Genomic DNA, 13,839 nt, shown 5'->3' on the forward strand with positions numbered 1-13,839 from the left:
TGAGTTCGTAATTAAATTTCCAATCGAACTGTGTTTTCAAAAAAATGTATATTTTTTTCACAATTTTTTGCAAATTTTGATGATGATTTTTGAATTTTTGCCGAAAATCGTTGCCACACTGATTTTAATATTAGAGTTAAAAAAAAGAAAGAAAAACAAATTCGCCGTGCTTGTCTCTAGTAAGTATTATTTGCTGGTTTATTACTCATGTGTTACAATTGCAGTTACAATTTTAGCATAAAACTCTCTTGTTGATTATGGCAGATTACAATACTCTGTTGTATCCTCTCGTCTCCCTTCAGCTTCTCACTTAAAACATACAAACCAGCAAGCAACTTGCAGCAGGTACGTTGAGGGGCCTTGTTAATAACCGTTTAGAACTAGTAGATAGTCTTACAATTAGTTAAGATATAAGTGGTTTATATGTTGCTATTGATATTTCTCTTCACCGGCTGAAGGATCCCCTTTTATCAAACCGCATAAACTGCATAACAATCAGTATCAGTATCAGTATCTGTATCATTATCAGTATCGCTGGCTCTCGCGATCCGAATATTTTCCACTCAGCTTGCTGACCGAATAGCGATCCGAGTAGGCATCATATTTATCCGCCTTGTAGTTGATCTCCTGCGGCGTGTATCCGATGTTCTTCTGCCAGTGCCGCGTCCAGTAGAGATCCTCGTTTCGCACCTGCGACGGCGTCTTCGCATCCCGGAACACATACACGCAGTAGATCATGCAGCCGATCAGCGTGAGGAAGCCAAAGACCAGGAACACAATGCCCAGTATCCACACGTACAGTGGCTCATAGAACTGCACCACAATCACGAATCCCAGCGTCACCAGGATCAGGCCCAGGTTCAGCAACAGCATCAGGCAGCACACGCCCTTGACATTCGGACAGAATGGATTCGGTGCGGACATGGTCTCCACCTTGGCGCCTCTGCGGGTTGTCGAGCGTGCACTGCGTCCGGTTTTGGCCGTGCTGGCCACCGAGTAAACACTACGTGGAGCTCCTCGGGATACTGGGCGCTGGCTGTAGCGACTGCAATGGATGTAGGTCAATTAGTTATGGAGTATATACTTATTTATTACTGAATATGTAGAGTAAAAGGATATCTGGTAGCCGAGTTGTTAGCATTAAGAGCATTGGAGCAACGCACCTGATCTCGGAGGGCGCCTTGTAGGCGGCACTGGTCACATAGATGTCGCTGCCCGCGTCCCCAGCCTGGTCGTAGCTGAGGGCGGATGGAGCACGCGGTGGCTGGCGCGTAGGCGGCGGTCCGCTGAGGGAGCGTGGTCCTCCGTTGTCCGGCGAACTGGAGAGGCCCATCTGACTGTGGCTGTAGCTGCTCTGCAGGTGCTGGCTGTGGTGGTGGCCATTCGCGGAGGTAGAGCGCTTCTTGCGCGAAGCATTGTACTGCGGCGAGATGCGCTCGTGGGTCAGCGTGTACTCCGAGTAGGTGCGTTCGGAGGGCGCCCTGTGGGAGTGGGTCTCATCGCCGTCCGTGGAGTAGCCGCGATTCGAGTGGACGTAGGGCGGATCCGGAGTGAGGCGACCGTGCGTGGCCACATAATGGCTGCCCTTCAACCTGTAATTGGATGGCAAATGTTATCGCCGATTGGCCGCTAAGTGGTTCATCCGCTACTCACTTCTTCACTTGTCTCTCGTGCATCCTGTATCTTTTGCACCGGCTGTATCTGTATCTTTTGCTGCCTCTGCTTCGCTGCGGCTGATTGACTGCTAATGGACCCGACTAGCAATTCCTCGAGGTGCCTGCAATGGGGAAGTAAAGCAAACACACGATGAGCTCGACTTCATGGCAATTAGGTTTTGGCCTCACTTTATCGGATAGCTTAGAACTTTTAATTAGAGCAATGAAAGTTTCATTCGACTGCACTTGTCGACTGCAGCCATCCATATTCAATAAAGTAACTGGTTTGCTTGCATTTCACGAGCGTAATGTAAAGTTTTATGGCTCTGTGTGTTCGCAGCTCGCAAAAGTTGAATAGTTAAATATTTATTGAAATTACACAAAAAACTCAAGAGCACCAACGGGCTCATAAAAATTTCAAGCAACTGCGATAGATAAATGACAAAAATGTTTTTCAAAATAGGTGTTAACTGGAAGTAATGGGCTTATCTAAGTGCAGCAGTTAATTGAAACCCGAGACAAAGGATCATAAACAAAAGGGTATTTCGATAAGCTGGCAGTGGCATCCATGGAGGATGCCGAGAATGCCATTAATTCCATTTTGCAATCAAAACAGACCTTAAACTTCCCTTACGCCTTGCATAACTTATATCAATTTATGGTGCCTGAGCACAGGACACACCCAGCTTAATGATTGCAATGCCAGTTCGTTGCACTTTTCCGTTAAATTCGCCCCCAATACCTCAAACTCCTGGCCATCAAGAACACACCCGCAGGCAGGCACTCAGCAAAGTTGGAGAAATTCGTTCGTTCTTTCAAGTTCATGGCAGAGAAATTGAAGTTGCCCGTCCTTCGCAGCCATTCGACATTCACCATTTGCCATTCGCAGTCCGCCATTCGCCTGCAATTTGTCACTTGGTCACGTAGTGCTCGGTTCTGGGTGCGTCACTCCAAGCCAACCGAGGTGACAGTTGATAAAAGGGAGCGCCAGCGGGTTAAGGGCAAACTGGTTCCATCGGCCATCGCCAACTTAATCTCTGCCCGATGTTCCCATGAATTTGTTTACGCACCCCGGTCGCTCATAAATCAGCATTTTTATCACACTCGAATATGTCAATCAACAGGTAACATATTTTAGCTATATAATAATAAGGTATATTATTATAGCTGATTTTCTTCTGTGTATCATTAACCCATTGCCAAACATGACATCTGTTTATGACACTCGAATATGTCAATCAAAAGTAGCCATATATTGCGAAATCAAGGGCTCTGCTCTCTTTTAGGTGTTTTTGCCAAGAATTTTAACGAACCTGTTTGAGAATTCTGCCCATATTATGCCAGCCTCTTATTATTAGCATATTGCTTTGAGGAAAAATCAGACTGTGTCACTCATGGAAAACTCTAATCAGATATATGTATATATTTATTTTTAACGAATCTGCTTGGGGAATGAGTTTATAATTTACCAGCTACGTTTTCGCAGCATATCATTAACGCCAATGGCAGCTGATAAAATTGAGTTATTGCCTCGATTAGGCCAATTAAAGGGTGTCGTTATCGGGGCAAGATGGCCAGCTAGGATGGGCTGGCTCCTCCTGCTCCGCCCCACAATCCTCCACTGAATTGGACCCCGTTCGCAGAGTTTCGCGGCCAGCTTTCTTATTATTTCAGCTGAAGCCAATCTCTGAGTGCATTTACATTTGTGCCCTGCCCGGCGGTCAATCGCGATACAATTGTCAGTTGGGATCTGGATCTGTGGATCTGTGTGGGGGTCTCCTTGCGGTTCAGTTCGGTACGGTTTGGTTTGGTTTCCCTTGTGGAGCCAACTTTCAAGTTCAATGCGGTGATTTCTGTGCCTGGGGACAGAAATACACACACACACACACACCGCATACATTTATGGTGTGGGCGGGAACGTCGTCAAATGAAAAATCGAATTGGGTGTGCGGTTCTGGGAGTTTGGGAGACAGAAACCTTAAGGAAAAAAAAGGGGAAAAAAAGCAGAAAGGGCGACCCTTTCATCTGTGTGGTCCCTATGGCACTGACTTGGATTTGAACCGCTCCATTTGGCCTCTTGTGCTGGCGCGTATTTCAACTGATTTCTACTGACCACTTCTATCACTTGGCGGCCATCAAAGATGGACTTGCAACTCCCATGCGTCGGATTTCCACTCCGCACATTGATTTGTTTATGCGGTTTTTGGGGTTTGTTTTGTTAGGCCTGACTTATATTAAAGCCTTTTCCTTTTTGCGGCGCTGTCCAAATGGAATGCGAATGCCATTAAATTGTGCTTGTTCCCGCATTCACCATCTACCATTTACCTTGCCGCACCGAGTGGCCTTAACATTTAACGCCACATAAACAGCCTTAATAAACCGTGAAAGCCTCGAGAACTCACTCGAGAGCATCGTTAGTTGCAAGCACAAAAATATATAATATTATATGTATATGCATTTTACATATGTTATAAGGGGATATATCCACATATCACACACTAAAAGAACTTTATGAAATACTTAAATAATATACAACATGCGTGCTTATCTAAACGTTTTTTCTCACTGTGTACTATATGCTTTTGCTCCATCACTCGTAAAGCATTTTAGATGGACCAGCTTACAAGAAATTTGCATTTTGTCGTTCAACCGCCTCCACCATTGTCTTCGATGGATTTCACCACTTTCGCTGCTTCCGCTGCCGAAGCGGGGCAACAATGGGTTAAGAGCGGAAGTAGTTGCTCGACGAAAACGAGAAGTTAATTCGCGGCAATTTGTGTAACACCAACGCCCAGGTGAGAAAAAAAAGCTGAGGCGCCATCGCCAAGGAAATGACCACAAAAATGCACTCCATTGCACTGACCACCGTTGTGGTCAAGTGGTCAAGTGTCGTTAAGGTTGAACGAACGGACGATCGAGTGACTTGAACTTGCTAGTGGACCAAAAGCTTGTGGTCAGCATGCAAATTTCATGGCCAGAGCGGCATATTATTTTTGTTTTTTTTTTCTGTTTGGGGCGCGGTTTAGAAAGTTTTCTCCCCCTGCCATGTGACGATGTGGCCGAAAAACTGGGCCATTGGCATTCACTAGAACTGCAGGCCAGCCGCCATCGAAACAAATCTGTAACAGTCAACCCGCATTGGTTCGCCTTTCACAAAAAACAAAAAAAAAAAAATTCCAAAACCTGGTGATGATCGGCAGAAGGATGTGGAGTCGGGAGGCAGTTTCCATTACCTGGCCAAAAAGTTGCTGGCCACAGTTGTTGCTGACCAAGCTGCAATCCCATAAATAAATCCCCACTGCGCCCCCAGAATTCGCTAGAATAAATAATAACACACTTTACCTTGTCATTTTGCGAATTTCGAGTCTCTGCGATATGCATTGTACAATTACCATTCGATTCGGTTGCGGCTGCGCAGTACGTGATCTTTTAATGTCCATAAATCAGCAATTGTTATGGGCTTAGCCTATTTGTTTAGTTAATAAAACGTTGTGGAATTTGTGAATGTATTTCCTCATGCATTCGAATCCGGACTTTCAATTACGGAAATTACGAAAATTGTGCAAATAATTCTTAAAGAAATAATTAACAAATATACTTTTACAACTGCAGAAATCTAAATAGCTTGGTGTTGCTGAGCTATAAAACATTAACTCACAAGTCGTTAAATGGGTAAAAGTGACTATACCGCTGGAAATTTATGAATATTGGAGTCGAATCAAAAGCATTCAAATGCATTCGAGCAGAATACCCTTGCTTAATTGCGCACGACTATTAAGTTGGGCTGCATGTTTTCGTTAATCAGCATAAAATTTGATTGCATTGTTGGGAGTCAGACTCTTAATGCTGATTTGGCTCGGTCTTCAAACTGGCTGTGTAGAGAACTACTGAATATACTATATATATCTGATATATACATATTTACGTATATAATGCGTAGTCTGGTCGCCGATCTTAGACACTAAGTAGCCATGTCTGCCGCGCGTTAATCGCTTTTAATTGCTAAATTACGCGCTGCATGGTCGACATTGCGACGAGGAGGCTATGGCGGCTATATAGATATATATAAGTGTGTACGTAGTATATGGAGTTCACGATGTGGAGCTTGGAGTCGGGTCCATGGGAGATGGAACTGAAGTGGAAGCTGGAGATGGAGCTGAGGCTGGAGACACCGGTGCGGCTGTTAACACGCCAAAGAAACGACTCGGGGATGTGGGACTGGCCAACACTAATGCGTGTAATTAGCCGCAAAGAGAGTGGGGGAAAAAAGAAGCGGCCAGACCGACCACTTAACTGATTTATTAAAACGTTTTTCCATTAAATTTTTAACCCTGCCGGCTATTAAAGACACAAACGAACGTAGAAAAGAGGCCGCCGCGGATTCCGAAAAGGGCGCGCAGACTTGAAAAATGAGCAGCGTTTAAAATTATTCAGTTGTACGATGGGCAGCATCCTTTAACTGCCAACATATCGTATGTATGCACATACATACATATTAAAAATGTTATACAATGTCTTATATTATTCATAAAGCACACTTGGCTAAGATGGGGAAAGTTCTGCCAAAGTTCGGCAAACATAAGAGGGCTAAAACTTTCAATGCATAAAATGGGTAGTTGTAATTTCACTGTGGCCATTTCAAAGCGACCCATGGTAATCCAACAAGTTGGCCGAAAAATTCAAATGGGGCGGTCAGTTGGCAAAACATTTTGACAACGACAATAGCCATGCGGCAAATGCCAAAAAAACCCGTGCGAAATGCCCGAAAAACCTAAGACACCCCCTTCTGCAAACTTTCTAGCCATAAATGCTCGCTCACGTCGTCAGGCATTTTGGCCAAAAGGCGAAGGCAACGGCAATGGACAAGGCAAGGGAACGAAATTAATTATGGCCAAGTGCGAGCATTGGGCATTGGGCATTGGGCGATGAAAGTGCGATAAAGATGCCATATTTCTTTGATTAATTTTTGAAGCCATTTATTGCTGCTTGTTTTTAATGCTGCGCCGCGTGAAGTAAGCCATTAAAATCAATGGCCGATATGAGCAAGAAGAATTGAACAGAAACGGACTCGCAAAGAAGCTTACAATTGGCATTGCTGTTGAGTGAGGCAAACAATATTAAATCCCAACAATCGACTGGAGAAAGTTGACTTAACGGCCTTAGCTAGGCCACTTCCTCCCAAAAACCAACCAAATCGCCCACCACCACCATCTGCTTTCAATTTTTTCCCTTTGATTCTTTTTATTTTTTATTTTCTGCAAACTCACTTTAAACAGCAAAAAATTGTTTACAACGCTCGGGTGTTTTGTTTTTATTTTAGCCACGCCTTGAGTTTGCTTCTGCAATTGTGGCAACTAGCAAGGGCAAAAATGAAGCCATTGGCCAACGGTTTGCTGGCCAAGAAACGATGAAGTGGTCATGCGAGGTGTTTGAAAGGTCCCTTTTTCGACTGCGTCACGTTTGCCACATCAATTTCAATCAACCCAACGCTTTTCCCCCTTTTTTTTCTGCAATAGGGAATGCCACATATGTATGACTCTACATGGCCCCCGTTTTTTTTTCAGCTCAAAACGCAACAGTTGTCGGTGGGCAATCTCCATGGTTGGGATTGTCTTTGGCCACCCAACTCCGCCAAATGGTGGGATTCAAGGGCTTAGAACATGAGCAGGCATACTTGAAAGTACAAAAGGTCCAAGATGATTTGCGGACTTAGGAGCAAGTTAACAACCATCGTGCTGTTTTCGCTGTGAGATCAAGCTAATCCGTTGATTGAAAAAAATTACTCATTGATTTGTAGTTCTTTGAAGCTCATTTAAAAAGCAACCTAGATTTTTTCCGGCAGATAAGTTTATACTTAAACTTATGACAGCTCTTTAAAGCAACATTTGTGTAGAGGAAGAGGGGAATATTATTGAAATAAGAGAATCTAGTAGTTGAGCACTTCTATTCACGCCTTTCATTACCCCAACGTATTCCAAATCCATAAGTGGAGGGCACACTTAGCCATTCGCACTTCATTAGCACACTTTTCCAATATGGTTATGTGGGCGCCCGCTGTTTTCCCCCGGCTTCTGGGCTAATGGTGTCGTCTTCCGGCATTATTGCACTCCAGTGGAATAGCGTCTCTCTATATAGCTGCCATATGGTATGAGTAAATTGATTTTCACTTTGGCGCGAGTGCAGACTAGGGTGTCGTTTGGATTGGAGGCACAATGATCTGCTTTGACAGACGTCTAGATTTGTGGTCGTATTACCAACTCAGTTGTGGCGCATTAACCAGGCCTCCGACCAGAACCGATGCAGATAGAGATCGTCAGGTGTTTCAGTACCTCAGTACTATTCAGTACTATTCTGTACGTTGTGGTTCTAACTGCGTTCTTGAATCCGTGCGGATTCGTATCTGTGGCGCACGGTCTAAATGGCACCCAAAACCCAAAACAATGCGCATAATAAATATTCTTGCTTTTGGGTGTAAGGTGGTGCTTTTGGTGGCTCCAGTGGCTCGATGGTTTGGTGGTTCACTGCTTTTGGTGGCTTTTTTCGGTGGGGGCTGCCATGGGTAAACCTGTTTGCCTTATTTATGGGCAGTCAGCCAAGGCAGTAGGGAGCCTAAAATGTATCTCTTTGACTGCATGCCACCGCTACACAGCCACACCGTTATACAGCTTTTCTTTCTGCCCCCCGAATGCCGCTTTTCTATTTCTATTTCCATTTTCTTTTCAGACAGCCGCCGCCTGCCTGTGCACATAATTCGGTTTCATTAATAGTTCAAATAACTGCACAAGTGCCTCGACTGAACATCAAAGGCAGACACACACACTAAACTAAACTAAACTAAACAGTTCGCCACTTTTACGACCTCGTAAACCCCATTGCGGCTGTAATCTATTGATCTACAGACTGTCATAAGGATCGAGTTGCGAACAAGTGACGCAATGCAAATACAGGCGAAATAACCTAAGGCAAATTGTATTATTATGTCTTGTTTAACAATTACCATATATATAAACCATATGTATAAATCATAAATTTAAACCATATGTATAAACCATATGTATAAACCATATGTATAAACCATATGTTTAACCATATATATAAAACTAGTTGTACGCAATATAACTTTCCTTTTTCTGTCATTTTTTATTGAAATATTATACAGTTTTAATGACCCTAATGATGTTTAATGAACTCATTTCTGAACTCAGTTCTGACTCATGGAGATAATTAAACAAAAAAACAATTTAAGTACTATAAAGAGGTTGTTTGCAGGGGGTATTGCACGTACTTGTGTCAATCTACTATCAATAATTTCCATTGCACAACAATCAGGTTGACAATAAAGTACACTCAGCAGGCCAAGTAGAAAAAGTGGTGGAAACAAATAAAAGCAGACCTTAAATATCCAATAATAAGCCAATGCGGCAGCAATCGACACATGAGCATATGCAAACTCGAGGCTCCCAAGACCAGATCGTGGCCATATATCCACTTCAACAACCACATCCACATCCACAGCGCCATCCACCACTCCACCTAGCATCCCGGACCGCCAGTGTCCGCCTTGGCCAGTTTGCATCGCCATCGGTTTCCCACGCTAGGCTGCAGCTGCTCCGATCGCAACGGATTGGCTTGGCTTGGATTGGATCGGAATGGTTCGGAATCACTATGGATCGGTGGTGTTGAGAATGCCCAGTTGGTGGCGGTTACCAGTATTCTAATGCAGCCGGGACACGGATGGAGATTAATTAATATTGCAACTCGTTAGGCCGTTTTTCTTTTTTGCACATTCATTGTTTCACAATTATATCGCGGCATGGCGGAAATTCCAACAGCAGTTTTTCTCCTTTCAGGAACTCCATTTGGCTTTCCTTAAGCAGCTTGACTCGACTTAATTATACCCTAATGTTTGCCTGACATTGCCGCGTAATTATCGTAATACTTGATCGCTGATGACGCGACTCTCGTGATGAAGATGACCGCGGATCATGGAAGTGAATAAACTATTTAGTTGAATTTAACGAGTCTACGCTAAATATCAAACACAATCTTGAGACTTTTTTTCCCCTTTTGTTGTCTATACATTTGTGTATAAAGTTTTGTATTTTGGCTGGCCGTCAAGGTCTTTTGGCGGCAAAACGCAGACAGCGATTTATGAGAGGGGTGTTGCCTTTTATAATTTGGCCAGCGTTGATGTTGTATAATATTTGCCTTTGCTCGGAATACATGTATAATTTTGGCGAAGATTTGTAGGGGCGTGTATGTGGCCCCTGAGAAAATGCTTTAATGTCAAGTGTGGCTCACAGAATCGCAGAATCTCGCTTTTTGCTGGCATTGTTAAAGCTTAAGGCACTCGAGTCTCGAGAAGCCCAAAAACTGTGTTTGTGTTTTCAACAATTTCGCTTCTTTTTTGCGTTATTTTTCCTAGCGACTTGATTGCTTGATTCTCTGCTTTTTGGGCACATTTCATCAAATGCTTGTTCACTCAATTAGATGTTGAAACTGAGGACGTTGCCATGGCTTGGAATTCGCCTCCGATTCGGATTGAATTATAGATTGAGCAGTGAAGAGGTTTTTGCATATTGAGCATTGTTTATTGTTTGGCCACTTCTAATTGTTTCCCAGGCCAACTGAAATGTGCTGGGACTATTTATAGGATTTATTTGGGGCTTCAACTTGTGGAAGCATAGAAAACAAGTAGGAAGTAGCATAGAATTATAAATTAATTGCATATTATTTGTTATAAATATGCTGTTGGAAAGACCAATTCTATATTTCCAAATAAATGTTTAGAAACTTAAAGATGCAAAGGTGCATAATTAAATTTCACCAGTTGATATTCCTAAAACTTATGCATATATTCTGTTAACAAAATAATAACACTGCCAGTAATGGCCTTTGAAAAGCTGTTGAGAGTTGAGAATGAAACCCATAATTTGCTGCTGACTGATACCCTAAAAAGTCGGACTGCCTGCACAATCAACAATCAGAAATCAGAAATCGGAGCCAAAACCGGTTGGCATCATTGATTCAATAAGCATTCAACTTAGCATCGATCTGCGAGTCGATCGCTGATTTATATAGCTCGAATGCAACCGCGGAATGTCTGAATCTCTGAATGTCTGAGTGTCGGATACTTTTTTGTATAATTTGCACGCAATGAATGTGCAAGCGACACGAGGCATTAATTACGTGTGATGATGATGACATCATCATCAGCAAGTCATCTGTCGGTTTGCAGATTTTCAATTGCATACAGTCTCAAATGTCAGATGAAAGTTGCAGTTGGTTGGATAATTCGTACCTGCATAATAGTTGCTTGGTTTTTAGGTTCAGTTTTCAGTTGTCTTTCAGATTCACACGCAAACACCAAAGATAAGAAAGACTGCGAAAGCTGGGAGTATGTTTTTTTCCATATTTGCGGATAGTAACACGACTTTATATAACCAACTTGCCAAGAGTGATTAGCTCAGATTGATTTGTGTTTTGACGAGTATTTTGCATATGTGTATACACGTATATATTTGGGCATATAACCTCTTCGGTCAAATTTGCTGTGGCTTGGAGTCAATGAATCGCTGGTTTCTCGCTTAACACGTATACGCACCGTGTGCAGCTGCAAATTGGCCGTTTAAAACCTGTCTGCGCTAAACCGCAACAACCGCAGCATTACGTAACTTTCCCTGCATCTTGCGAATTACGCTGCTGACCATGAGCACTGGCTTTTCAGCTGCAAACTTACCAAACTTATCATCGCCAAAACTCTAATTGTTACCGAATTGGGCGCAATCACGACCAAAACAACTCTATGTTGACCCCAACTGAAAAAAAAGGAAAAATACCCCGGCACAATAAAAGACACAGCAAATTATGATTATTATCAAAACATTGTCATCAAACAAAAAAAAAGGAAAAAACCAAAAATGGGGGCTAAGAGAAAAACTAGAAACACTTGGCCGCTGGCGTTGGTTTTGAATTTCTAGCTGCCGCCGCTGTCCGTGCAACTTTTATTGGATTTTATTGGATGGCAAGCGTGCTAAGCATGGCTGGCTTTTAAGCATAAACATCGCCAGCGGCGAAGACACGAAAAAATAATACCGAAGACAGATGAAAAATGAAAAACCACCAACTGAACAACTCACCCAGCAAGCCAAAAACCAAAAGCTAGTACTGTTATGCACACTGGTTTATATATATTATCTGTACCATATAGATAAGCCAACAGCCCTTTGAAAACTAGTCATTTTCTGCCATTTATGATAATATCGTTGGGTAAGGGCTTATGTCAAAGCATTTCCATCACGATTGTCATTCAAAAGAGAAAGCAATAAATTAAATGCATATAAGCACATTAAATTTCACTCATTGATCCATTTGGTATTGGCATTTGTACTGGTCTCCCTGTCGCCTAAAGGCAATTTCACAGATTGCAGTTTGCTGCCAAATGACCAAAATGCCTTTTCACTCGAATTTCCACCGGATTCCGTACGGGGTATCATTTTTGGTCCGTTGACAAATGACATAAGCACTCTGGGCCATCGAAAGGCGAACAAACTGAGCAAAGTGAACAAACTGAACGAAGTGAACACAACTGACAAAAGAGCGAATCGTGCTCATATAAGGTCAGTCTTCAGCCAACATTTGGCTGACACTTTCAGGGTCAACCGGTGCGTAATCAATGGAATCACCGCCCACGCAAAAGGCAAAAGCTGAGTTCGGTTCAACGTTTTGCGGAAATTGAAACCGAAGGTGGATGGCAGCCTTAAGATGCTCAAAATGCAACTCCACTGCGCCGAAAAAGCAAATTGTTGGCAAATAAGCACACAGTTGAGCATGCACTGAAAAAAGGGATATAGCCATGAAATACTAAAGATTTTAAATGAATTTTAATAATAATTTAGAAATTTGTTTGAAAAGTAGTTGTTGTCCAAGAGCTTTTGTTCTTTTTAAAAGGAAAACATTACATATATCGTATTACAGAGTGGAAACTTCAAATTCGAAGCATTTTATTTGCACTTAATTGGGATTTTATAGTCTCAATGGAATGCAGATGGTCTAATATTGATTTAAGACGTCTGTCCTTGGATTTCTCACTCTGTATTCTCGTCTATGCATCCACACAACTTCCTCGCCATATCTCGTATATTTAAAGATATGGGAATGTATTCCACGGCATCGTTGTGGGCAACAAAATAAATAAAAATACAAAAAAAACAAAAACTGGCTTACCTTCTCTCCTCATTGTTATACAGTTGAACTGGCCGTGCTGTTGGTATTGTTTCGCTTATTTATTGTTAACGCTTTTTGCCAGCCAGTGCGACAGGTTGTTAGTTTTTGGCTGCTGTACACATTTCATTACACTTCACTTGGCTGCTGCACCGAAAATCGAGAAAAAACAAACATTCGCAATGTATATGGAGGTGAAGATAAATATTAATGCAAATATAAAGGCGATGACATCGTCGTCGCTGTCTGCGTGTGTGTGTGTGTGTGTGTGTGTGTGGGCCAAAAACCTTTACTAGTTCTGACCAAAATGCCAGCCAACACATAAATGTATGTGGAATGATATAATCGCCTGCTGCCATGAATGAATGAATGAAAGGCGTTGCAGCTTCTCGCAAAGTTGGCTCGAATCGATGCGAGGCGGCCCAAACACAATGGCCAAGAGTTCGGAACTCGTCTAACTCAGCTCAAATCTTCTCGGCCTAAGCTCTGTTTTACATTTTTGTTTCGCTTTTTGCGGCGGCAGAGCAAATTGCATCGCCATAATGAAATCGCCCATAATCTTGGCTAAGGCTAATAATAGCAGCAGGTTTTGGAGTTGGACAACACACAAATATACACACAAACACACACACTCGCATACACTTTGGCTTAGACACACACACACACACACACAGATGGTGAGCAAATTTGGCCCAACACTCTGTTTGTTCTTTTTTATTCGTTGGTTAATTCTCGCCAGCAGATCGGGCGTATACTTCACGCCGAAAAAATTCAAATGACACTCACGTAATCCGCTAAAAATAGTTGATTTCGTTGCGCGTTATTTTTCTCAGATTTTTCGTTTTGCTTTTTTTTTTTTTGTTGGAGTACAACTTTGTTTTGCTATTGTATTGTATTTGGCAATCGCGATGATAGCCAATTGCAACTTGGTCCGGTAGAAGAAATCGAAGCGAACGCGTCG

At 42.6% G+C, this 13,839-nt stretch overlaps 1 protein-coding gene across 1 annotated transcript; it reads right to left on the bottom strand.

The window, feature by feature from the left end:
• Positions 1–177: 177 nt before the first annotated feature.
• Positions 178–13,019, bottom strand: LOC120449116. Its single transcript, XM_039631426.1, has 4 exons — positions 12,882–13,019; positions 1,654–1,777; positions 1,164–1,592; positions 178–1,045 (listed from the first exon to the last, which is right to left on the bottom strand). Exons 2-4 carry the CDS (start codon positions 1,674–1,676, stop codon positions 526–528), a joined length of 972 nt encoding a protein of 323 aa, XP_039487360.1. The 5' UTR covers positions 1,677–1,777; positions 12,882–13,019; the 3' UTR covers positions 178–525.
• Between the last annotated feature and the right edge of the window lie 820 nt (positions 13,020–13,839).

This window comes from Drosophila santomea, chromosome 3L, assembly GCF_016746245.2.
Source record: "Drosophila santomea strain STO CAGO 1482 chromosome 3L, Prin_Dsan_1.1, whole genome shotgun sequence".
Taxonomy (NCBI): Eukaryota; Metazoa; Arthropoda; class Insecta; order Diptera; family Drosophilidae; genus Drosophila; species Drosophila santomea.

Excerpts from the sequence above, each read along its gene's own strand:
- LOC120449116 (XM_039631426.1), bottom strand. The coding sequence starts at position 1,676 with ATGCACGAGAGACAAGTGAAGAA. Across the intron at positions 1,593-1,653 it reads CACGAGAGACAAGTGAAGAA|GTTGAAGGGCAGCCATTATG; the intron begins GTGAGTAGCGGA and ends ATCCAATTACAG. Across the intron at positions 1,046-1,163 it reads AAGGCGCCCTCCGAGATCAG|TCGCTACAGCCAGCGCCCAG; the intron begins GTGCGTTGCTCC and ends CATCCATTGCAG.